This window comes from Botryllus schlosseri, chromosome 11, assembly GCF_051294905.1.
Source record: "Botryllus schlosseri isolate E-star chromosome 11, Bs_hap1, whole genome shotgun sequence".
In the NCBI taxonomy this organism is placed as follows: Eukaryota; Metazoa; Chordata; class Ascidiacea; order Stolidobranchia; family Styelidae; genus Botryllus; species Botryllus schlosseri.
The window spans coordinates 19,426,965-19,453,982 of record NC_137246.1 but is presented as its reverse complement, the minus strand read 5'-3'; the positions used below and the strand labels follow the sequence as shown (position 1 = coordinate 19,453,982).

The 27,018-nt window shown below is 40.0% G+C and overlaps 4 protein-coding genes across 6 annotated transcripts in view; 3 read left to right on the top strand and 1 right to left on the bottom strand.

Annotated features, from left to right (window-relative positions):
• LOC145449792 (uncharacterized) overlaps positions 1–13,233 on the top strand; it is a 116,044-nt gene extending 102,811 nt beyond the window's left edge. Inside the window, exons 2-4 of the mRNA XM_080328224.1 lie at positions 11,359–11,554; positions 11,618–11,749; positions 12,219–13,233. Coding sequence (XP_080184350.1) covers positions 11,398–11,554; positions 11,618–11,749; positions 12,219–12,403 — 474 coding nt within the window. The 5' untranslated portion in view covers positions 11,359–11,397 and the 3' untranslated portion in view covers positions 12,404–13,233. The remainder of the gene's footprint in view (positions 1–11,358; positions 11,555–11,617; positions 11,750–12,218) is intronic.
• LOC145449795 (cytochrome c oxidase assembly protein COX16 homolog, mitochondrial-like) lies at positions 39–620 on the top strand. The gene has a single exon (XM_080328227.1). It carries the CDS (start codon positions 40–42, stop codon positions 391–393), a length of 354 nt encoding a protein of 117 aa, XP_080184353.1. The 5' UTR covers position 39; the 3' UTR covers positions 394–620.
• LOC145449773 (uncharacterized) overlaps positions 2,420–27,018 on the bottom strand; it is a 30,101-nt gene continuing 5,502 nt past the window's right edge. For both annotated transcript variants that reach the window (XM_080328196.1, XM_080328197.1), the window contains 9 exons: positions 9,269–9,510; positions 8,401–8,626; positions 6,713–6,927; positions 5,465–5,576; positions 4,650–4,879; positions 4,068–4,152; positions 3,804–3,953; positions 3,646–3,737; positions 2,420–2,953 (listed from right to left, as the gene is read on the bottom strand). In XM_080328196.1, coding sequence (XP_080184322.1) covers positions 2,831–2,953; positions 3,646–3,737; positions 3,804–3,953; positions 4,068–4,152; positions 4,650–4,879; positions 5,465–5,576; positions 6,713–6,927; positions 8,401–8,626; positions 9,269–9,510 — 1,475 coding nt within the window. In that variant the 3' untranslated portion in view covers positions 2,420–2,830. The remainder of the gene's footprint in view (positions 2,954–3,645; positions 3,738–3,803; positions 3,954–4,067; positions 4,153–4,649; positions 4,880–5,464; positions 5,577–6,712; positions 6,928–8,400; positions 8,627–9,268; positions 9,511–27,018) is intronic.
• On the top strand, positions 19,107–26,943 carry LOC145449775 (protein ECT2-like). Of its 2 annotated transcripts, XM_080328200.1 has the most exons (10): positions 19,107–19,653; positions 19,715–19,846; positions 20,561–20,783; positions 22,836–22,938; positions 23,070–23,276; positions 23,611–23,800; positions 23,954–24,099; positions 24,590–24,766; positions 25,511–25,798; positions 26,537–26,943. In XM_080328200.1, exons 1-10 carry the CDS (start codon positions 19,500–19,502, stop codon positions 26,600–26,602), a joined length of 1,686 nt encoding a protein of 561 aa, XP_080184326.1. In that variant the 5' UTR covers positions 19,107–19,499; the 3' UTR covers positions 26,603–26,943. The 2 variants fall into 2 exon arrangements, with proteins under 2 accessions (XP_080184326.1, XP_080184327.1); XM_080328201.1 differs by lacking the exons at positions 19,107–19,653; positions 19,715–19,846; positions 20,561–20,783 and adding exons at positions 21,420–22,336; positions 22,393–22,715.

The following is a 27,018-nucleotide window of genomic DNA, read 5'->3' as shown; positions in this document are numbered from 1 at the left end:
CAGAAATTTACCGGGCGGTCGCCGACATCGCCGTCAGTTATGCTTAATTATATCGCCTCTTCGGTGAAACGAATTACGGCCAACAAGCATGCGAGGCGTGGCTTGCCGTTTCTGACTTTTCTCGTCGTAGGCTGGCTAGGCGTGAGGGAATTTGCACAAATTCGCTACGACGTCAAGAAGAAGTACGGCGAGAGTGCTGCGTTTCAGGAGAGGATGGAACAGAGCGGGAGAGGTAAAAAGAAGAAAACAACGGCGCAAGAGGAATACGAAGCTATGATGGAAAAGACCGATTTGGACTCTTGGTTTAATATTCGAGGTCCAAGGCCGGAAGAGGACTCGCGGACCGTGCAGCAAAAAATGAGAGATGAACACAGAAAGCAGAACGCTGTCTGATTATATCTACCCACTGTGAATCTGAGATACATTTCTTTATAACTTGACATTACGATTCAAATCACACATGACTGTTTTGTAGTGTTGGGATTGCTCTTGTCATATTCGTATAAATCACATGATTTGGTACTGAGGATATGCTCTGTTCCAGCACTTCTCTAATCGGACTGATGAAACTTCTTGGCACGCGTGCTTGTATTTACCGGAATACAGAGATGACAAAAGTAGTCGATATTACTCAGGGTAGAAATAGCAGAGATTATGAAGATGTCGATTCTACTTCAAGTAGAGAACAGATGGTTGCAAAAGTAGTCCAGCAAAACAGATTCGGACATGGCGTCAAAATTTTTTAATGAGGTACTGCACACCACTGATGACTTGCGGAATTGGTAGATGCATTTCTTTTGCCAAAGAAGGACAGATGTTATTGTGTGGCTGTCGCCATGGTATGATTTTACACCCACACTCCATTTGACGAAAATTCCATAATAAACGAGCACGTTAAGTACAGCAAACAGAACCTACTGGAGGTCTTGTTAATATCTTCTCAAAAGTACTTATTGAAAACTTCTGCTTGGTTCTACCCTGAAGTTGACTGTCAGGTAGTGCTTGCTGCACAATTTGCAAACTTGGGGCGACTATTGATACGTTTGGTACTTGAATCTGTAAATACATCTACACCTAGGCATCAGGGCCGTAACAGCACTTCGTCAGCCCCCCCCAAAACGTTGGTCCTGGGCCCCCCATAGGGTGATAAACCTAACTTCGGGGGGGCGATGTTTACCGCTGCTTGTCATCTATATTGGGTATCCGTTTAGTGAGTCAGTTTTCATCGCCTAAACGCGCGAAAAATTTCTATAATTCATGACTGAATCGGGCAATATGATCAGGAATTGCATATATATTGCTATCAATTTTTATCCTTTCTCTGCTCACGTAATCAGATTTACCGGTAGAGCAGAGTGAGGTGTGTTTGAAAGGGTAGGACCCCTCCATAATAAATAAACATCTCCGGATGTATTGTATACCCGTTGGCAGGAACGAAACAGCACTTCGTCAGTCCCCAAAAAACTGGAATCTTGGGCTCCCATAGGGTGACAAACCGACCCTCCAGGCCGCCACTACGTTGTTCACTTTGCCACGAAAGTATAGATGTATTGCGTAGTAAGCCAGCGCGAACCGCGAAAATTTTCGATAATTCAAGATAAAATCGGTAAATAAGATTGGGAATTGCATATATATTGCTATCAATTTCTTGTCCTCTACACTCAATTGCTCACGTAATCAGATTTACTGGTAGAGATGAGTCAGGTGTTGTCTTGGAAAATGTAGAGCCCGTAAATAATAATTAAACACCTTCGGGCAGGTGTACCCGTTGGTATGACTTCGTTACATGTTATTTCGTGACCTCCTGTCTGCTATATTAAAAATATACAATTGCCGAAACGTACTAAACTAAAAGATCTCACGATTTCAAATTGATATTTCTTCACTAGCATATAATTTTTCCCTGCGGGGTGGTATTTGTCTTGTGAGGTTCAGATTGTCCAGACAGGAACATTTAGGTGCCAGTCATTTAGGCGCCTATGGACTATTAAACCCACATGTATTTTGTATATATAACGAAGTTTTCGGTCAGCATAAGGGCAGTCCTTTTCGGCCAAGGTTTTCTCGCTGCCGATCGTTTTGGCACACTTCTTGCAGTCGCATGTAACATGGCCTAAAACTTTATACGTCTTGGTGCGTCGTGGCGAGGTAATGGCCGACGCTGATATGCCCATTTCTATAAATCTTGCGTATTTTTTCTTGTGGGAAGAGTACCCAATATTCAAGATACTTGGCAACTTGAAATCGCGTGCAGTGCGAAAAAAGTTGCCTAAATTTTCAAAAAATACTCTATAATTTATGCTAATTCACGAAATAATTTTGGGCCTCCTTCGAGCTCGGCCCCCCCCCCATTGGGGGGTTTGGGGTGCGGCAGTTACGGCCCTGCTAGGCATGCAACATCACCGCTTCCTAATATCAATTTTATGTTGTGTTCGGTTTATTCAAAATATAGCATTTTCACTCTTTACATACAAGGACGAATTGTTGCATATTCACCAAATCTTTGTCAAAGAAATATATCATGGCTTCACAATTCTAAGCAAGCGTCGCGACGGATAAATTTTCACGGCAAGGAACGTCTAACAAGTATGATTCAAGAAATCCAGAAAACACTACAAAAATTAAAGAATCTTACTGAATTATAATGCAAGTCAGAGCAATTACACAGTGTACTTTGTCATGTTAGTGCTAAATTGCATGAAGTATCAAAACAATATTAAAGTTTAGACTCAAATGACCTGTCATATGTGTATCAAATATGTAAAATAATATCGTTCCATAAGAAAATAGTTTAGCTGCCACATTAAAAAATCATTATCGATACAATCAGTTACTTAATTTTGAAAAGTATCTTTTTAGTTTGCTCCTGAACTTGGGCGTCTTTCTCCTTTCTTTCCTCGTCAGTCAGCTGAGCGAGTTTCTCCTCTGTTACTGCTTTCCCATAAACAACTTTCTGTATGAAATATTATTAACACAAAATCACGGCGGGTGACAAGCAGGCAAAATATCACCCGAAACGACGGCTTGGTTTTGAAGTGATCAGTTAATGTTCATTTACAAAGCGACTCACAAGGTCTTAATCCATGGTATGAATTTATAATAAATATGGCTGGTATTCTATTTATTTAGTGTAGAACTGGCATTATTTTACTTGTGGTCGCATAGAATTTTCGATATGATTCGTAGTCGTATGCTATCATAATGCGTGAGACTAGAATTGAAGTCGGAGCTGCATTTCAAACTTCAGAATAGGTCTGGAGCCGCATGAAAACACTCGAGTAGGCTACTTATAACTAGAATTTAAAAGCAGCTAGCCTACCATCATGCTTATTCATATGCATGCACACAAACTTCTATAGATTCTATATCGGGTATTCTAGCACTGATAGGTGCAGATTGGTGGGCGCTATGTATTGAAATAAACTGAAAATGCATATCATTACTAGAGCATACTATTGTGTCGTTATGTGATAGCTCTTCATACATTCCACAGGGATCATTTTTTATATCTGTAGTGCACTTAAGCGCATATATACCAAGAAATTGACATACACCACATGACTAGCTGTAAATTTTACGTCTACATAAAGAACGCCTGTGCTCGACGTTCCCATTGTCAGTTCAGCTTGAATACGAAATACATACCTTTGCTTTATCGTGTGCAATCTGCAACTTATTTATGTCTTTCTGAGTTGCTTTATCCAACAATTTCCTCTGTCTCGCGTCTCCGTGAGCCACTGATTTCGACGAAAAAAAAAACATTTTGAAGAAATACAATCGAAGCGGCCATTCACTTTACGCACGTAATGTTACGGACGCCATCATCCTTTTGATGAAGTCGTCGGAAACCTTTTGTGCTTTTTTAGTTTCGGGTGTAATTTCTTTCGGCTTTGGAGTTGGTGGTTTATCGGGAATCGGCGTTGTTGGTTTTGGAGTTGGTGGCTTTGGTTCGGCTAAACGGAGAGAGTAGGACATGAAGTTCTTAAAAGCGCTGATATAATGTCCTGCACTACTGAAGCGCATGCTTTTGAGATAATTTAGTCAGGTTTCGAAATTGAACAACTTACGTTTTTCGACTTTTGGCTCTGGAGGTGTCATAACGGGAGTTGGCTGCCGTTCAGGTGGTACAGGAGTATTCTCTTCGGAAACAAGCTGAAAAATATCAGCATTTCCATGTAAATGCGTAGTAAGTTTCATGCTCGACAATGAACTTTATTTTTAGAAGGCTAGAGATATTTACAAAATTGCATGTCATCTATGAGAATATTCAGTCAGGGTCACAGGCTGATTGAGTGTTCTCAGTTGTGAGACAAAGTGTGTTCATAATTATCATATTATCTACAAAGCAGGACACACCTGAGTGCGAAATTTCGCACCAACTGGCTAAAAAAGCAAGGTCAACGCTTTTCAAGCAAAGTGCTCACTTTCAGACTAATTCCACTTCTACAGTTATGCCAGGCAAAACTAACCCAAAAATACTTTTACTGACTTGGTGATTGCTACTTCTACTTGTGTACGAGTAAAAAATTTTGACATTACTTCTACTGGAGTATCAAATATGGTCACTTTGACAACCTTTGATTATTCATGTCGTTTTTACGTGGTCAGTGACTAATCCGAACATTTGCTCGCAAAATCCTTAGCCTCACCTGTGGATTTTTCTTCTGAATCAAGTCCAGCTTCCTACGCAACCTTTCGATTTCGCCATCGGCGTGCTGCTGCATCTCCACCCTCAGCCGTCTCTCCTTCTCCACGTTTTCCGCCAAGGAGTCACGCTCGGCGCGAAGCCTCGACGCCTGCTCCTGCAAGTCCATTTCTGCCAGGGCGGCGTTTTCGTCGTATCGTTCGTCTCCCAATAAATTACGGCTTGTCGAAGAGCCTGAACATATTGTGGAGCCTCGTTGATGTGGCGAGTAAACAGCAGAGGTGATCAGTAACAAAGTATTTATATTTTTTCCGGGTCCTCTACTAGGTTCCTTATAAATAAGCTTCTGCTATGGATCTAGCTCATTAATACCACTGATACGATTTCAGTACACATAAAAAACAAGAAAAGGTTCAATAACACTTTTAAAAATATAAGAGAGATACTTGCCGATTCGAAATAAACAATTTCAATCCTAATTTTGCTGCTAAAATGTCATCATTTTTCTTAATTTGACGAATAAAAAATAGGTTTCCATCCATCTCTTTAATTTACTGAAGTTTGGAATAGTACAGAGTAGAAAATCTACCGTAATCACGAAATACAATGTGTAGTTGTGTACTAAACAACACTAGTATCAACAAGGTTCCTACTGCATCTCTGGCTACTATCAAACATAACTTGCACCATTTAAAGTCGATAAGAATACTTTAATGAAACTATCACAGGGGTCAGTGAGAACTACTACCAGTTGCCGATGCCATAAGCATAAGGCAAGTTTAAATGAACAGGGCATAAAAAAAATCAAGTCAATCCAACCTATTCTTCCTGCTCTTTCTTTTTGAGCTTGATCAATGATTTTCTCGCTGTACCAATATTTCCACGGTGCAAGATTGCTCTTCAACGAAGGATGGAATACCGGGAAATAATCCTGAAAAGAGAGCCCGTGTGTCGCTTCTTCACCACAACAAAAAAATCACTCAGACATATCACCTAGGTGACCTAGCTATCGCTTCAGGCATTATAAACCTTGACGCAACTTATTCAAATACTTCAAAGTCTTTCAAAGTCATTCACAAATATTTTTCCAATAGTTTGCCTCCTGTGTTTGATGTCTTTTTCATGCCTGCTAAAAATGTCCACTCCCACTACACGAGATCTTCGTCTAAAGGAAATATCTACTTACCCCCACCCAATAGCAACCTAACCAAGAGATCTACTGACTACTCCGGACCTATCATCTGGAATGCATTACCACCACATATCCGTGAATTGCCTTATAATAGATTCAAAAAAGCCCCACTTGATCACCTCTTGTCGTTACACTAACACTGTTGCCCTACCTCGCCCAGACATTGCTTCATTGATCATTTGCTACCATCGTTTAATTTTTCTTCTATTTTATTTTTTTAACTACTGTAACCTTTTTTACAGCCAGACTGCTTAGAGTCAAGTGTACCTGTTTGATGCTGGTGTGATCAGACTAGATGACCTTCACGGTCTTATCGATCATTCCTATCTAATACCGAATACTGTGTATGTATATTTTCTGTACCACCACCACTGCCGTGTGTTATGTATTTTGGTTGGATGAAAATAAAGACTCTCTCTCTCTTTACCGATACCAACACTTTTGTGCAGCTAATTTCTAACTGTAGATGAATTAAAATATTCAATTCATGTCATAAATCACAGTGTGCTGTGATTCGAATAGATTTTGCGGTAACAATTCGGAGAGCTTTCAGACATTCACTTAGCAATGAGTTCGCCGTTATACCCTTTCACAATTAGGTTAGAGAAATTAGGTTAGTGGCGAGATTAGATTAGGGTTGAGCACATCCTGCCCGAAATGCAAAATTCCCAAATGCCGGGAATTCAGATTTTGTAAGAGCCCTAACTAATCCTTATACACAAAGCGCAGTTATAATCTACGCCAAATATACCGAAATCATAGGAACAATTCAACACTGTCAATAATAGGCCTGTATTCAAGAGAAGTTTGCAGACCAACTTATGCATAGCTGGACATCTACATTGTTTGGCTCATGAAATAGTGAACATTATTACCTCATCAGCAATATCCAAGCTATCCTTCAGCTCTCTCTCGAAATCGTATTGCCGCAGAGCATGGATAAATTGCTCTTTACCAATGCATCTACACCGCTTTATGATTACTGTTGATGCTTCTTTGTCCGATTTGCAAGTAGACAGCTCATTGCGTAGAAGAAGGAATATCGTCGCACACAGGTATGGAACAGCGTCATAGCCTGCATGACCGAAACCTGTTGACATGAAATAATATTATGTGGAAGTTGTGTCACATTGGATGAACTGTTTTTTCAAAACTAGCATTACCGATGACATTCGTCCTTCCTTATAGCTCTGACAGCCAGGGTAGTGGACAGGCTTAACTAAAAAACGCCATAAATGACGTGAAATCTGTAAACCTGTAATACGGACGTCCGTGCGAGTCATTCGGGAGTAGGAATGGTAAATGACCTTTTTTTTAGTGAACACCACAGTAGTATTGTTAAAAAGTGGGTAGTACGGGAGTCGTATCAGAGAGGTGACCTTTTTTTTAGTCAACACAAACAAATTACCAGTATAAATTTTAGTATCAGCAGTTTTTTATGGTATGTAAAAAGTGTCCTTCTTTCCTATCAAAACAGAACGTTTAAAGCAAACATTGAAAGTCAATTGAAAACCGTTTTGTTTTTAGTGATCAACAGTTATCACTATGCTTCCAGAACTATATCATACAGTGCTGGGACGCTTGACACATATTTGACTCGAGTCACTATCGATATATGACTCGGACTTGACAAATGAAAGACTTTCGAGCCAATTTTCAAGTATTCTACTCAGCAAGGAATTCCGAAGCTTTTGTACAGAGAGTGAACACCTGAACACGTCTTCGTTACCGATCATGTATTTACTGGATTCGATTTTTGTTATTAACCATAAATTGCAATGTCTTTTTACAGGCAACAAAACAATAGCAGAGATGTTATTTATCGGCCCAGGTCGTGACAGTTTGGGATGGGATGAACCTGCCAAATATTACTCGGGTTCAGGTTATTGGCGATATTCAAAATGATATTCATAATGCATGCTGAAATGCCTTCCAGGCTATATTCATGAATACGTGTGATGTGTCGCGAGTAAAAATTTGCATCGACTCAAAATGACTTCAACTCGAAGGTAGTGACTTGATTACAACACAGGTATCATACAAACGTGTGATGACACGAACTGACGCGGCAAGAATGCAGGGAGCATAGTAAAATAAGTAATTGATAGACCAAAGCCACCACTCTTTCAGAAAGATGAGACTTCACATGACTGGTGATTTACCTCAACAGTGAGATTCAACCGGAGTGAATTCATTGAACTGGAATCTCATATAATCATGAATTTTCATATCACTGCAAACTCCGTAAAATGTAACCTAGGCTGCATCTGCATCCAATTCTAGGCAATAAAGTGGCTTTGCACCAATCACCCGCTTATCACATCGCGAGTGTGTAAGCCGCTGTCATCAAACTTGTATCGTGGGCCAGATACAAAATTTAGGATAAGGAGGCCCTAAATCATAATCTGCGGTTCCATTATAATCATCCGTTCACGAAACAATGTACAATGAGGTACATAAGACAGAATGCAATAAACGGACAGGAGTCTGTCGAAACGAAAAGGTAGACGCTGTAAGAACAGCGACACATCATAAGCTAAATCACCGAAAGCATAATCCGTACCTAATATGTGGATATCCCACATATGCATGACTGTATCGATAGGAAAATATCCGACGAACATCGATCGGACCATGGGATGTAGCAAGCTCGAAAGGGCAATCTCCAAATTTCTTTCCGTCAAGTGCTTTCCCTCGACCCGAAAGTCCTCGATGGTTTTCGTAAGTTCCAGATCCCGCTTTTGGATTAGCTGGCCTGTTGTTAACGACATTTGCAATATGCTCTCACCCTGGAATTGTAACAGAATGCTCCGACTACATGTATTTAGCGATGTGATTCGACATCGTAAAATAGACGATCTTTCACATGGAATATCTCAATCGGAACGAGATGAAGATGTAAACCAGGTAAACTTCCATTGATGGCATATTACATTCATTAATTGAGACAGTGAAAACCGACATTGGATACATGTAATCGCTTGTACCGAGTCTATGAAAGAGAGAGAGAGAGAGAGTCTCTATTCTTTCATCCAACCAAAATACATAACAAACAGACGGCAATGATGCTAGCATTAGTGCCCACGGTACTAAAAGTTGTTGCAGCCATTCTGCATAAACCCCTTAGACACAATTCACGGAATTGATCAGTTCAATCAATTATCAGTCTTCAAAAATCGACACCCTACTTGTGGATGATTTTTACAGTATGAAATGTAGGCTTCTTCTCACACCCTCTACTTGAATTTTTCTTGAAATAGTCAGGGTCGCTTTGCAAGTTATATGTTAACAAACAATCTTACTTAGTTACTGCTATTTCTGTATAACATTTATCACCAGTTGATCACTTTAAGCATCTTGTGTAGTATTCAAGGTTGAACAGTCGAACACAAAGACGGCTGAGGTCTACATTTGAGTTATCCTCAACTCACCTTAAGAGACATCATGTATTCCGGCCTTCTCTCCATAAAAGTAAAGAACTGTTCCATCATACAGCCAAGCGATTCCTTCGTCAGATTTTTCTCAGGCCCTCCTTTCACGAGCATATGTTTTGCGGCTAGCATGCATATGACGATGGGGATCGCCAACAAGAAATCCGTCTCTATCAATGGGTTCGGACCGCCGAACTTGCAGTGATAATAAGACAAGACGTGTTTCATTGCAGAGTAGACATCTGAAATGTGAAACAGAGGGGTTTTCAATTAGATTTTTACAAAACTTAATAACGAAACGATGGATGAGACGTAGGAAAGTCAATGAGGTCAATGACGAAGTGATGATTGCTTAATGCTTTAGGAGTCAATCCCGTAGGAATATAGTCTCATTGCTATTTCTGGCTACAGGCAAATTTATACATTATACAATGCACTACACAGACAATTCACAGACAGTTATACTATACAGATAATATTGATTCCTTCAACCACAGGTCTGATCAATATCGATTGTCTGATAAAACAATCCTCTTATTATCACATATTGTTACAGGCGAATCTAGTGACCAGTTCCCGCTACCTAGTATTTATTTATATCAATTATTATCATAACTGCACGTGATGGTATACAAGTATAGTTGCTTTGAACTAATATCAGATGGTCTCAACAGTGAGCCTGATAATATCATACAGAGCCAACTGTAAGTATCAGTGTGAAGACACCCGATCTTACGAAGGTGATGAAAAGACTACTACATCGTACATTTCTGCCAAGTCGAAAATGACGGTTTGAATTCTAAAAACGTCGGGAATGTCCTTATCAGCGTATTAACATTTGTCGTCAACCCCGCCAACACGGTATATGCCGTATCGAAGCAATCAATATAGAAATCTTGGGATATTATACTAGATGTCCAAAAGCAAAATAGTGGGAATTCGATTTCACGTAGCATCTAACAACAGCCTCCCAAGCCCGACAAAGGAAGGTTGTAGTAGCCGTCACACTGTAGCCAGCCGCAGCATTTGAACAAATTCAAATTAAAAGGAATCCTAATACGTGCTGACGCGCTGCGTACTTAAGCAATTCAAGAGAACATGACGTCATTGTAGCATAGCAATCGCACGGCACTGTCAATCGAGCAATGCCCGTATTCAGAATCTCGGTATCGATACATTCGAAATATCGATAGGCAGGCTACTTCTGGAGAACGCCGAGGCAGTCAATGCCGATGCTAAGTGTATAAATTACAGAATTAAAGATGTGTTTGTGTTCGTTTATTTGAGCTAATTTGTTTCTAAAATCCCAATATTATGCTACATTTCCAATAAGATGTTCGCGTCTGAGGCTCGACAACGTTTCATTGGTGGAATAGCCACAATTACCGCAGCTAGAACGTTTGCAGATTATTTAAGACTTGCAATGGTGTGGTGCCCGTTCGCGATGTACAATTTCGCATCCAAACCACACATTCGTATCGATTCTCAAGTTATAAATTTTTCGACGATATCAGAAGATTTTGTGAAGTGTTCCGAGTGAGCCAGCCGGACCGTATAGTCACGCCCTAACACCGTGCGTAGGCAGTATAAGGCAGCGCAGTTCAACAGCGCTTACGCAGGATTAAAATTTCTGTCCTATTCGTGCGAATAGCTAGAATAGTTAGCCATCCCGTTCGATGCGATTCAAGGGAATATTGAAAATATTGAGATTGAATGCGAGACTTTTTATCTGAGGTTGTTTCGCAGTGCTTATGGAAACTATTACCCGTGCGTGAAAATCCCCATTTTAGAATGATACCACATGCGATTGACATTCCTGTCGCGGTATACAGGACAATGGCTCAGTTCCATTGGTACAGCTTGCATCTCACAATGGAAGATAACTCGCGTGAAGCCCATATGTAAAGATAGCATCATAGCATGGGGAATCGCAGTAGGCCAAACGGAAATGAGTAATCGATATACTACTATACATATTTTCCAATGCGCAAAAGCAAGTCCCGATAGTAGTATCCTGATCTGCGATTCTCGCGCTTACCACTCCCTCCAACGGCCTGTACAATAACTACTCTATACGATTATTATGAAAGCATGTAATAGTGTCGTGTCGCGGTACTCAACAACTCAAGATGATGAACGCCGATCATTTTACCCTTGCCACCGGAGGCCTAGCCGGTTTCAGCCTTCTCGTGCATCTGATTTCAGCCGGAAATTTCCTGCCAGACGGAGAAGTTTGGCTTCTTGGGGTGTTGTTTTGGTACATGCATTACTGGTCGAATGTAGTCGGTAAGACTTGAATGACGAGATATTCCAAAATGCAGATCTCATCAGAATCACAAATCTTTTTAGCAAGATTATCTTTGCTCGCGACGGCGGCCGCAATTGGCGCGGAGGTTTACAAACCAAACATCGTCACGGACACTCTGAAAATCAGTCGCGGCAAACTGAAGCTGTATATCACGAAATTATTGATGGCTGCAAGTAAGCTGACTTCGTTGGTCTCAAGTGTGAGCTGCAAACGCATGGTTGTGTCCAATGTGACCGCTTGTCAAGTAATCCGGCTATCATGGTGTATTTTTGTATGCACGGCAGAGGCGGTTCAAATCTGTGTTTAGTTGTTACCATATTCCGTGTCCTTTTACAAGTTGGATTTGAAAAAAACAAGAAGATAAATATCCCATATAAGAGGTCCAGCATACTTCTCAAATCATTGAGGTTATTAGAATCTATAGTCTTTATTACCGCAGGCGTAGCAATATTTGGAAATGGCGCTTTAAAATTTGTGGGGAAATAATTTCCACAAAACCGGAAGTCTCTCATTATGACGTAGCCAATACATATAACGTCACAATAACCAATCGAAAATTGAGCGGCCAAAAGCGTCATTTGCTCCCTGCCGACCAAAACCCATGTACTGTAGTACTACTAACGCACAATTATTTTTCGGCAGCATTTTTTATCTTTATCCGTTTCATCACTCCGGGACCAGTCACGAGCTTTACCTTCTTCTACAAGCTCAGCTTCATGACTTCGCTGAGCGCCTTGGTCGTCACGATCGCAGAGGACGGCGGCGCTGGAGCCAAGACGATCGTGACTCCCATCACGAAAAAAATCAGCAAATGGAAGAAAAACTGAAAGATTGCGACGCAATGTAATGTATTGACTGAACTTGATTGGGTGTCGCCGGAAGGTCGCAGAACCAATAACGGGCATGTGTACGCGAACAAAGCAGCACAGCAACTCTCAGGCAGCAATTTGAATATATACTTTCATCCATTCACCGTAGACTCATAGAGCATGCCTACGTAACGTCGTTCCGATTTGTAAGCATCGCCGGGATTTTCTGTGCCGATTTTTATATGAAAAGTACGAAAAATAACCGACATATCGCGCTGTAATCACGTCTTTTATGAAAACGACCCCATTATGGTATGGTTTGGCAATGTTTTCTATTCTTTCGTAACCACTAAGTGGCCGTACTAGTTGTTAGCAAAGCCTTCGTGCCATATTGATTTCATAATACATTTGATGACTATGTTTATACGGCAGTTAATGGTCATGGACACTATGAATGTCCCAGCTCTGTCGGGCATTAATACAAGTAGGTCAAGGTAGATGTTTGATGGATGAACCGCGCGTGGTATAGCTTCGATATCCTCCATCTGATCTGTTCATTTGATCGCACTGTACATTGTGTGTCTCGTACAGATAGAAATACTGGCGTCGATGGTTTATGTTATGTTTACGGCGCATCATCCACTTTCCACCGCGTTTACTGTTCATTTCATCAATTTCGCATGTCGTGCAGTAGGCTAGCCTTTCTACGATTTAAGGACAATTGATAAAGACGTGAATTGCAAATTACAAAGACATTGGTTTTTATAGCGTCGTTACACTTGCCATATCGCTATCAATATTTTTGTATAAATTTATTATATACGGTATAAATATACATATATATATATTATGTGAATTTCTTGGATTGGATACGATAGAAATCAGGCCCTGTTTCCAGATACAGTGGGATCATATAATTCCGTCTGATATTATCAGCTCGAAAATATGGCATAATCAATATTGAATCATGGTCAAGCCTGGCCTTATGCAAGATCACACTATGATAAGACTTCGGATTCAGCATGCCAATTCTACGAACAAGAGGGCTTACGTGGTAGATTCAATTTCCCCCTGATGAATGCAAGCTGACCGACCATGACCACTGACCAGTACTGTCAGAAAGATATAAGCCAAACCGCTTGAAAACACGCAAATGCCACCCTATCAGAGATGGGCAACATGCGTAGATCAAAGAAGTGACGAAAGACGCCCTAACTGCTGCACACACGGTACGGAAGATGTAGTGCAATTGACCGAACCAGTCTACAAAATGTAGAAACTGCGCGAAGGTTAGAGGTGGCGACAGGCGCACGCGGGAGAATGTCAAGCTGCAATCCGTCACGGGCACGACTGTAAAAAGTTATTCGTATCCAATCGTGAAAGCGTGACTCTTTACAGCAGTGGTTCTCAACCTTTTTCGCCTCGCGGACCGGTAAAATTTCAAAAAATGTTTGGCGGAACGGTGAACTGTCAAAATTGAAATGAAGCCAAAATGTAAAGTATGCAACCGTTTTTGACAATTATATGATGCTAGAGAGTGACATTTGGAGGGTTTTGATCGTATTTAATAATATTCATGATGGCATCCATGTGATTTTATGGTAGTGACCTTCGCCCCAAGACCCTACACTTGGGTGGATGTTTTCACCTTTACTTGTGATCACATCCATTCTACTCAGCGTAAGCAGAGAGTTTACGTAGCTTATCGCGACAACGGCGACAATTTTCGATCGTTCACGACTGAAGCGCTTTTCTCGCGGTCGAGTTTTAGGCCCAAATTTCGGAGTCACATATGTTAACCTAAACTTCATTATGTGTGGATACGTCGTGGTGCGGCAATGGCTGACGCCGAAATGCCTATAAATCATGCGTATTTCTCGGAGAAGGGCACCTAATAAGCAAGACATTTAGGGACACTAAATGGTGCCAAGCCCGAAAAGAAATTGAAAAATGTTGGAAAAGGTTTCAAATAAAACGCTATGATTTATATTCATTTGCGAAATAATTTTGGGCCCTTTTCAAGCTCGGCCCCTCTCCAATTGGGCGGTTTGGGGTGTCCCAGTTACGGTCCTGCACAAAATAAATGAATCGAAAACCAATGATCAAACTCCGCTGCTTAGCGATGAGTGAGCTCGTATCTGTTCTATTTTTGTCGCTCGCATGTCGTCAAATGAAACGTCTTGTACTTTAAGTCAAATCGAACATGTTTCTAGCCCTAATGTTACCGCACGAAGTTTTGAATCAGTTTAAAATTAGATGTTTTATTTATTTTATCAAAGGACAAGCCTTCAACATTGCATCTTGAAATTAAAGTATAAAATTGTAATATTCCTCGCGGACGGGCAGGAATGTCGTCGCGGACCGGCGGTTGAGAACCACTGCTTTACAGTCAATAGGTGCATTTTTGACAATCGAACTATACCTGATTCCGATAGGGAGCCTACACCAAATGCCAGGCTTTTAGTGCAATCATAGAACCGTAAAATTACATACGTAAGGAAAGTAAAGCTTAATAGCGCAGTGCGAGGAAAAATAAAAGCAATAACGATCAGGTGTGAGCGTCTTGGAAGTCTACCGTTAACATTGAATTTCAGTTGACGACGGGCCTATTTTATGAACCTAGCTGCGCAAAGTGCGAGTTGTATATACTGAAGTGAAAGTTTAATACAACAACCACTGTGACAACACATCCTGCAGGCGTGTATTTTCCTTGATGTTGATGCTAATGCTACAACACAACGGTAAAGGCGTTCGTTCTGTTACGATGTCGTGTCATTATCATCTCAACATTGCGGAAAGGCATATCAGTCATCAGTTTGTCAGCTTCACCAGACCATTCAGATCACTTTTGTGCAATGGGTAGCAGCAGATTATTGCGATAATTGGCATGCGTTAGCATCGAGTCATCTTCTTCGGTGTATTACTTTATGTACTGTACAATTGTACATTGTACATTGTACAATCATATCATAAAACTAAATTGATAAATAAAGTACGAAGCTGCAGATACGGCATTGGGCCGGGACGGATTTATTCAGGGAGAAGAATTTCGTCTGTCATTAAAGCATACGCTGGCTGCAGAAGTACAGGCTTTTGAAAGAATATGGTGAATATATTCCATCCCGTTTATATTCAAGCTATATATGTGACATAATTTGAAGTCCCAGCTTTCGCAGGTATGGAATATGATAGCAGCAAACAATACATAACCGGTTCAATCATCGTTCGCTTGATCATGGCAATGCATTGTTCCTGCACTCATCAGCGCAGTGTGGATATAGGAAATTTCATGGTCACAAGTCATGTCATGACATCAATTCAATTCTTACTCGGGAACAATCATATTCATAATCAGCGGCTGTATTATCTTTATCTGGTCATATCACACAGTGTAAACTGTATAATGGGATACGCATGACACAATGCAATGTAATGAACAGATAAGTTGTCGAAACAACTAAGTAGGTTACAGTCTTTAAATTTAACATCCCTCTCGGCCTAGTGCCGAGAGTTTTCGATCTTGGTCCTGATATTTTATAATGTATGCTGGCCCGAATTTGACAGAAATAACTATTTATTGAATAGTGTATTCATATTGAAATGAACCCGAATATTTTCGGCTGACACTCGTCAGGGGTAATCGTCAGCAACTAGTAGAGAATTCAATTCAATTCAATACTATTCAAGTATTCAATTGTATATTGAAGTTCTGTACCTCCAAGAAGCTGTATAAATATTTATGTAAATCATATAACGTTGAAATTCAACTTATTGTGATAGCGCCAGTTAATACTCAAATTTTCCATAAGAACAACCACGAATAATACAAGTAGCTTAAGTCCTGGTTGGTTATGGGTATAGAGCGATTTGTGAACTACCCTATGCTCGTTTCCTATCACAAATTCGCTAGTCACACCCGAAACGCAAACATCGCACATCGCTTGATATTCGAGGCATGGCTGGATGAACATTGAACATATAGTCGCGGCGATCAGAGAGGACCAAACAGTTTTGTGTGTAGCGGCCGGTAGGCTGTCGGTACCTACATCAGACGTGTTGACCAAGTCAGTGAAGAAGTTACAAAAGCTCCGTAGTCCGTTCAGCGCGTAACAAGCAAGAAGGAAATACGTTTTCGCCGGGAGGTATCATCTCACTATCGGCTAAGCTTATATACTAGTATGCAGCCTTATGCTTGTGCAGGTAGACACGTGCAACATATTGTTTCGCGTTTTGCTGCGTTGCAGACATGGTTGCCGCGACATGTTACTGTTTATGTCTGGGATATCCAATAGAGTCGCATATCAATGTGAGGAATTTAGAATTACGTCATATCCTAATCGATTCGAATGCCATGAATTTTTCAGTGGGCGGCCGACTTTCCCGGGTTAACTTGCGGTAGATAATGCAAAGATGTAGGGCTACAGACGGCACAATCTGATGATAGAGGCTATTAATGACTCAAATTATACGTAAAATGCTGTGTTCATAGCACTTCTGACGAACCGAGTAGCGTGAACGGAAATGAAGGATAGAGAGAGAATCTTTATTCGTATAAGGTACTAATATGCGTCAGAAAGTGTGAATTCAGTTTTGGTGTTAGTACATATCAATATAGCAATAGCATATATAGGCCTACCGCTAAAAATTTACTTGGGTAATGTTGCTAGCCTTCACCTCACCTAGCTTTTTATATTGGCCAGTATTGCAGATTATGCACAACAACACCGAATTTAAACTGTTGCAGACCTTGTAATTAAATTTGTGATAGAAACGTTGACACGTCCTAGTTAATCCACTTACAAAGGCGATGTATAGCTTCAACTGCCTGCAATGTGTTTGAACTAAGAAAGTGCGATTTAAATGTAAACATAACCTCCCACTCAAAGTGTGTCTCCTGTGTATGTATTGGTTGATGATTATGAGTGATCAAGATCAGTGATTTCATACAGTGAGCAATGGTCTGTTAGATCTTGCTATATAGCAGATATCTGCAAGTGTAGTTAACATCACAATATGGGTTATTTCAATGATTCAAGTACTTAAATAAATCTGAATCGAGTATTAATTGTAATGATTAGAGTCGAGTGAAGAGAGATCAATTTTTTCAGTACTCAAATTATGTGCTCTCTATGGGTCTCTTTGGGTCGTATCACAACTGAATCCAAGAACTGTTAATAAAGCTGAAGCCTGTTATCAACATGGACAGGAGTCATCGCTGGTTTGATGTAGGCCAGGGGTTCTCAACCCGCGGCCCGCAGACAGTTATTTTGCGGCCCGCGACGTCTTTCATTATGAACGCAATTACTACTGACACAGTATTGTTACATATTAATTATAGGCTATTTGTAATTGTAATTGACTACTCATTCTTTGTTGTGTTCTAGTTTCTTGATATATGCTATCGAGTTGATTGTTATTGTTTTGAATCGGTATTTAGATGAACTCTTGTTCCAAGAGATTCCTGCTGTAGTGTAGTACACTTTTAAAGAGTGTTTCACTCACTGCAAATCGTTCGAACAAAAACAAGAACAAGGAACGGGAAATTAAACAGCGAAAACTGGGTTTGCTTTCTCAGATATTAATGAGAAACCGATTTGTCATGTTTGTCGAAATACAGTTGTCGTAACGAAGCGTAGAAGCCTAAAATGATGCCACGGCAGTTTCTTCTGTATAGTTATACGTATCGTCTGATCTTAGAAAACGTCACCAGCTAGTTGTCAAGCCGGAAATCCATATTCTGAGGCGTTGGTAGAATTGCCGACAATGTTTAAGACGCATCGTTCGAAATTGCTTGGTGTATCGCGAAACCCAAGAAATATGCTAGAGAAGGCGTCACTTCAATGAAACTTTAACATACTGTGCGAATATTCGCTGTTACCGAATCTTAGCAGCAAGGACAACATCACCTGACAAATTTCGAAGCTGCAGTTATATGATTCAACCTTGCCAGAAGAGTAACAGCAATGTCGGTATATCTTTTACAACATGTTCTGCAACACGTTGCCGCGTATAGACTTACTTTAGCAACCTAGCATTGGACAAATCCATCGACTCCACAGACATTTCATAATTAATTAGGTAATTAGGTGCATTTTATCACAGGGGACATATTTACTATTTGCAGAGGAAATACTGGCAGGGCAAGCGTGGGCACGGGACTAGAGTAAATCATCAAATTGACCAAGCTGACTTTTGTAACTATTGGTGCAGGGCTCCATCTATGGAAGGAAATGAGAAGGGTTGATTGGTTTGCTCAGAAATGACGCTTCTCATACCACTGAGAGCTCAATGTGATAATGGCCTCTGTCACGAAAAAATTACCGTAATTTTGAACTTTCTTGCTCCCGCATTGAGACATACAGTTAGGTTATATTGTGGACGGGTTAGTTTAAAGGTGCATATGCCGAATAGGCAACGAATGCATTGCACGCTCCATTACTTGCGAAGCTGGAAGAAACATATTCTCACAAAAAACAGCAACCGCAAATATACGAACGCTATCCATTAATGCCTTAGAATGCATAAAAATTTACTAAATGCCAGTATACGCCTCGTAAATAGGCTACAGTAGCCTTAATTTAATAGTAGCCCACAAATACATGATAATGTTTTGCGGCCCGCACCGTTTTCTGCTGCTAGAATGCGGCCCGTTGTCCAAGGGAAGTTGAGAACCTTTGATGTAGGCTAATACAATTAGGAAATATATTGTCCTGAATTATTTAACAGATGGTGCAAAAATATAATTCAATCCGTAACAAGTACATCTGGTGTAAACTAAAGGTTATTCGGCTATCATTTCGCTTCAATCTGTCAGGTAGGGCAACTCCATTAGGTGGCAGAACAGCTTTGCTGACGTAAAAGGTAGTTGGCACAATTTATCCATGGTGAGGTCACAATGGAATATGTAGCTAGTAGTTCTAACTAATCAAATACAGTGGATGACACGAATCAATCCACCTCAAACCAGTACACATAGTCAAAGTTTTTGTAGAGGTGCTGATATTTTTACCTAACAATACATGTTGAATATCTCCATAACAGTAACATGCACTGTCCGCATAACAGATGTAAGCTAGCTACATAATTATACCATACTTTGTTACACAATCGGAAAATGAATCCCGAGCACCTCTTCCAAGCCATCGGATGCCTAGCCTGCTCCAGTTTGTTTCTACACCTAATTTCAGCAAGAAATTTTTTACCATATGAAGAAGTGGGGTTGCTCGGGACTCTATTTTGGTATATTCACAGCTGGCTGAATTTTGTTGGTAAGTTGGCGATGTGCTTCAAAATAATTGTTTAAAATTATTTGTTTCTGATATCTTGCAGCGAGGGCATCTCTACTCGGCACCGTGGCAGTAGTGGGAGCAGAAACGTACAAGCGCAATGTAGTCACAAATTTTCTGGCCATTAGTCAGGGGAATCTGAAGCAGTATCTGACAAAGATGTTAGCAGTTGCAAGTAAGATTACACACTGCAGAGTGCTGCACTTACTGTAAGACAAGTTCATAAGATTTTTCATGGTTCAAAACTTGTAGATAAACCACCCATGATGTTGTGTAGTTAGAAGGCCTTGGTTGCCTCGCTTCAAGTCTGCTGGTGGTGAAAAATATGATTTTGTTTATGGAAGTGTCTTGAAACTTGTTTTTTCAATTATATACCATGTTATGTTATGACCGAAAATTATTTATGGCTGACAAAAAAATCATTTCGTCACTCCTACCCTTGTAGTGTTCAACAATAACCCAATCGTATTATATAATTATGGAGATGGTCAATAATGAAGTATAAAGTACTTTTTATCTATCGAGATACTTGCATTATTCAGTCAATTCTTTGACATAATTTGTGAAGTGATTCTTAGCTTCCTTAGTCTGCATGGAGTATGGTAGTAATCGGCTGATTTATGATTAGCATAGCAAGGCTTTACATTGTGGGATAATGACATCCCGAGTCATAATATAGCAATCAGATGAATTGGAAGTTACATCTCTGTGTAAGCCATCCTGCACCACTCCCATAGACCTATTATCCATGTGGGAATTCAACCAGATTCATTTCAGTCATATCTGACTCCGACTCATATCAATGTTTCGTTACCTCTGCACTGAGTACATCACTACTGAACCGCAATCATCAAAAACATATTTTAACAGATATTTCTCTCAATTACAGATGCCTGCAGTATCATACGCTTCATCATGCCAGGGCCTGTGACAAGCTTCAGTTTTTTCTATAAACTAAGTTTGATCACATCACTAAGTGCCCTGGGAGCAACGCTTATTCAAGATGGAGGTGCTGGTGCAAAAGTGCTTATTAGCCCAATTAGGAGAAGATTAGGTCTCAAGAAAAAAGACAACAGAAGTGGGGACCTTCAAGAAGATGTTTTAATGAGAAGGTAAGGATGTCAGGGAAACCAGAAAGTGTTGTACTATGGAAAGGAGTGGGTTGAGACCTTGTTAAAAAGAACTGGTCTTTCCGCACTTGCTAAACTGATCACTGGATCCTATTTACTTTTGCTATAGCAACGTGTTTAGTTATATTCTGCAAACATCCATTTGCAATGATTCTCAAATATTAACATTTCAAATTGAATATGATAAATCATCACCTTATATACTTTGCAAAAGGCCGAAGTCATCTATTTCTATGTTATCTCAACTTGACGTATGCATGCCTATAGAAATTATGAGGTTAGCAACCAACAGACACTATGTACTTATATATCTCAGACTTGTCAACAGCATAACGGGACCTGACTGTCACCTGTCAGTGCTAAAATGTATCACCATAATTCCATCATCACAACAAAGTCAACCATTGCTTTTCTGAAGGATGGCATTATAAGTCAAATAAAGAAGCCTTGCAGGTTGCAGTCATGAATAAGTTTCACATATTAGTTTTCTATGGACATCGGGCCAGAAATATTCTTGCAATATGGAATTTCTAAATCAAAATATGTAATGAGTCATTTGTACTTTGACATCTGCTGAATGATCACGATTACAAGCGTCTCACATGACGTTGATATTAGTTCAGTCAATCGAGCATATTATTGGTGTTTCACAACCTTTGAAGAAAGCGTAATAGCCGCCTATCATACCGAGCATACTTGTAGTTCAGGCTATGGCAATGGGAAGCTGCAGGCTATTATAAATTTAATAGACATGGCAACTCAGGAAATCAACAGTTTCAGTGTGTTTTGTCACAAAGACAAGCTAGCAATTAATTAAGCTTTGTAGCACTCGCCGACATTTGAATCCTTCATCTCTTTTCCAATCATACCTTAGGAAAAGTCTTGGAATTTTTGAAAATGTGACTATACGACAGTATCATGAGATAAGGTGGATTCCCTATCAAAATACCTCAGTAAGCTAGATATCACATGAATGCCGACGGTGGAAGGAGTCGCTTTATAACAAGCTTATGATATGACGGTAATTTAATTGAGTTAGAAAGCAGCTGGATTATCATCCTGCTATCGTATTGGTGTATGCAGTATGTAATACTTGTTTCAGCTACAATGGTTTTGTTTTTGAATATGTATGAAAAAGCACTTCCTGATCAATTGTGTCGGCACTTGCGAGAAGCCTTGCTATTTTGTAGTGTAGTAGTTTTGATAACAACAGGTCTGTGCCTAAGTGTGCGGTATCGAATGTTTGGGTAGTTTGCATAGGAAGTCATCAAATTATTCATGTCATGCATGGAGAATGGGTATCGAATCGCTCTATAGTGCATTTAGACTAATATGTATTGCTAGTCGGATGGTTTGCAGGGAGTTTAGATTTAATCGGCTAACAGTTTTCATGTAGTAATTACAGCTGCTTTGAATTAGAGCATAGAAAATAAGAGTGTCATGCGTTTGTACATTGGGTAACGATTGTGAAAGAAACTATGGGGAATTGCTTCGGCAAGATTTTGCAGTGCTTCGGCATCAAGGGTTCGTCAGATGTAAGACGTGTTTTTACAATGTATGGCCACATGAAAAACATGAATTATTAATCTAGGATTCTGAGAGAAAGCCATTGCTGTCCAGCGATTATGGAGACGATGATTCACAGCATACAGAAAATCAGCGTTCTTCCTGTGATATCCAGTCCCCCACAACTTCAGGATATCAGCTAGATAGCGATAAAACACCATTGCTGACAGAGCATGACAGAAAATTCAGCCCGCACGGTGAAGAATGGAGCAGAATCAATGTTCCTAAATTCCATCAAACTGTCAGAGAGCGGTCGCCACCCGCATCTCGCCAATTGAAAAGACACCACAGCTTAACAATCCCACTGATTACTGAGCCAAGCGACGAGGAGTCTAAGAATGGCGATACGTATGCTGATCTGTTTTCATGACTTGATTATGATGTAGAATTATCAACGATTCAATATTCAGAAATGCTACATCATTGGATGTATATCGCAACAGTTTAAAGAGAAAATTTCCTTTTCAGTGACTCAATCACAAGCACACCCCCATCCAAAAGGCAACTAACGGCGATGGAACTACTTCAGACAGAGACGACATACATTCGGAATTTGAAGATCATCATTGAGGTAGAAATTGGAATGTATGGTAGCCTGCTGGAATTGCTTATGCTCAGTAATGAAAGAGACATTATAATCCACTGACGACCATACAGCATGTCTGCTGCATTGGTTTTGGTATTAAGTATGTGCCACTGCAGGTGTACAAGCAACCACTAGAAAGAGCGGTAGAAGATAAAGATCCAATTCTGGCGGCAGAAGATATAAAAAATATATTCAACGGAATATCGGACATACTGTCGGTGCACTCGGAGATTCACCAAGAATTGAGCAATGTGATCTCTGACTGGGATGAAGATTGTTGCATTGCGAGCATAATTACAAAGTATCAAGGCCAACTCACCAAGGTAATCACATCTGAAGTGACTGCTTTATACTTTTTCAATGGATATGGGAAATAAGAATATGCCAACGGTTGCAGTTTCCTAGAGTAACAGGAAATTGTATAGAATTGGTCACCTGTTGAGTCATGTGAATTCTAGGAAGAATAAAATACCCAAGAAGTATCCATGTTGTTCCACCAACAATTCGGAAGCTACAATATCTCCATGACTGCTGATTATTACTTTCATTAAGTGTGTCAAAGTTTGTTTTCTGTGCCTTCAGCAGATCACCAGATGCATATAGATTAAAGATGCCATACCATGATTCAAAATAACATAATCTTCCTTATACATTCAGGCGTATCCTCCATACGTGAACTTTTTCGACATGGGTAAAGACCTGATACTGAAACAGCAGAAGTCGAACCAGAAATTCTCAGAATTCCTGATTAATTGCTTCAACAATCCACTGTGCCTAAAGCAACCGCTAGACGCTTTAATGATCCGACCTGTGCAACGTTTGCCGAGCATGTCTCTCTTGATCAGCGGTGGGTAATCGTATAATGAATGTCAGTACCTCAACCTAACATGCAGAAAATCCAAATAATATGTGATTTGATGAAATGAATTTGACGAGATTCCAGAAAAATGATGCGGTCCAATCTTTCTACATATAATTATCTATTCAACATTTATTGTAGACATGCAAAGAAGAACACCGGAAGAACTTCGTGATCACAAGGAACTAGAAAAGGCAAAAGAATCTTTAAAGCAAGTCCTGTCGCATATCAACGAAGATAAGAGAAAGACAGAAGGGAAACTGAAGATATTCGATATAATTTATGAAGTAAGCTCTAATCTGTGCACTTGTGCAATGCACTAACTCCAGCTCATCAAATATATTCATTCATTTCTCATGGAGAAGGTTACCTAATCTAATGTGATGGTGACTGGCACGTATACAGTATTAGGTCAATCTATTTATTGGTCAAGAAGAAAAGCAGCTAGTTCTCACAAATAAATATAAAAGTTCACTGGCATGGTTTGGTTCCCGAAATGCCAAAAATAACCATGCCTGCCTATGTCCTACATTATTGCATCACACGTTCTACGTTCATACAGTAGTTACAATATTCTAGAACTGTGCGAAGTTTCATCTAAGCCTTTGTCACAACAGGCCACATCTCTATTATTAATTTTACATCCCAATGTTTTCAGCAATATCGTTCATGTCCGTGTTGTAAACATGTAGGCAGTGTTTCACCACTGATAAACTTGAATAGCCGAGTGTTTTACAGACCCAATATCAACAATGTCTTCATTTTTATTACTACCAGGTGGAATCGTGTCCTGCGGAAATCGTTTCTTCAAACCGTTCTTTTGTAGCAAGGACCAACGTCACCTCTTTGAACGAAGGTCTTTATCGAGTTGGCGACAGGCTTGCTCTATATTTACTAACTGACATGATCGAAGTGTCAAAATTCAAACACTCGCCCGGAACTGTATTACTCAAGGTGAGCTAGGATTGAATACATTGACGCACAGGAGGATAGACACTGCACATAGTCCAATCACTGGTTTTTACCTTTTCATAACCGAATCATCCTCCAATGTACATTCGCAACAAACACCAGTGATTAAAAAACTTCACGAATCCTTCAGCTTTATTCATTCAATGAGATTGTTTTTACAATATGGGTCATTCTATATATGGTTCTACAGTAGATATATTCTTATCTGCTATACTAGCACAGTGGACAAAAATGGAACAAGAGTATTCATTGCATGAATACTCGCTACTCGCTAGCGGTGGATAGCAGCGTTGCCTATCCCGGTATAGAATTGATCTTTTCAGAAGCATTATTTATTAATTGACATCTATCTATGACCCCCGCTTTTGCAATGCACAGTTCCCTACAGGTGTCTTGCAATTGCAGAGCGGAAATTTTCTACCAATTCCCTTATTGGTAAAGCTGTTTCGTACGTTTAGTCAATTTTTTGAGATGCGTGACCCCAACCAGGGTTCCTCAAATATTTCCGTGTGCTGAGGGGGTGAAACTGATGAATAGTAGGATAAGAGAGAATTTTTGTGTGAAATTACAACTAGGCCACTGTTTATTCATTTGCCCCGTTCCTTTGGAGGTAAAGAAGTACAATTTCTCAATGCACATCTCTTTGATAGCTTGAAATTTATCCAATGGAAAGTAGAAATTCATCCGCATGGATAAATAACGATAATATTCAATTTATGTTTTCAGCACATCCGCATGCTGCCCTTGAGTGACATCAAGCTTGTGATAGACATTGAAGATTCCGACGAATCAGTGAACATGTTTGCCATCCAGTTGGTGGACGAACTGTCGGCAAAAAGTACGAACTGCCAACACCACAATCCGAATATGGACAAGCTGTGCGTATGTCAAGTGCTCGACGATCGTATCTATAAGCAGGATTTTCTCAAAAAGCTAGAGGCGCAAATCCTTGTGCAACGCAGCAAGGGAGACGACGAGGCCGTCCTTAGAAAGATGGACCATACTGAAGTACAGGTGAGCGGCCAATGGTTATATGGTAATAGTCATCTGGTCATTTAGGTCAAGTAGAGCAGCACCATTCAAATCAACTTAAGTAGAAGTGGTGCCATTTAAAATCATTTCTGTAGTGGTAGACAAAGGAATCCATCACTACTAATTTTAACAATCTTATATCATAAATCTACCAAACTCTTGATACTGGAGTTGACAAAAGCTAAGTAGAACTAGAAATAACGCTATCAATTAACACTACCCTACTATGCATTTACAATTAGCAATTTCAAAGACGTGTCAACACTATCCCAAGTAGAAGCTGAAGATGAATATCATGAGTTTCAAAAAGTCCATTTTATCAACGTGCACTTTTAGCAGTTAGCTGTCTCTTTTGAAATAGCAAGATGCCTCTTCGTGACAGGCACGAAATGACCAACGACACCTCAAATAGGCACATTTGAAAATACATTCAGTAGCAGTGATACAAATGCTCTTTTGCCCAGTTGTCTTATAAATTTCACTTGATTAGGTACTGGTAGTACAAATAGGCATAACCTGGCCCTCACAGGCTCTGATCTGTAGTGATGCTCACTTCACATCTATTGCAGTTATCATCAATAACAATTTAAAGGAGGAAGGTAAACTTCACTTGGTAGTGAGTGATATGCATACATTACAATAAGAGTAGTGTTGCCTTTGGGTAGTATTTGTCTGACTTCACAACAGCATTCACCAAAACAGCCATCTCCTTGTTTTCAGCCTATGTTAAAAAGAGGCGGAAGCAGAATATTCAAGAAAGGAAGGGGCAAGGCAAAGCGAGATTGACATTTCACCGAATATCATTACATCGTGATTGGAGCATCCCGGCATGCAAAAAGTCCTCTAGGTCCGGAATATTCCCAGGACTGGTGCGGACAGCATAGAAATATGCAGGATATGCATTCCTTAGGTTCAGTAGAGAAATTACTGAACATAATATTATGTGATGATGGCGAAATGTAGGCGTATATTGTATATTTCTCGTATTTAAATGGTGTTTTTGATGAACTGATAATACGCCAGTCTTGTGATGCAATACCATTGTATGATGTGTCTCAAATTTATGTGGCTGTGTTTTTATTTTTCATATTTTCCATTCAACGTATTACACACAAGATTCTGAGTTAGTCAATAGTGTCGCTGCTTTACGTGCAACTCAGATTCGAGTTGGGGGTCTACGTGATTGAGAATACCATACATGT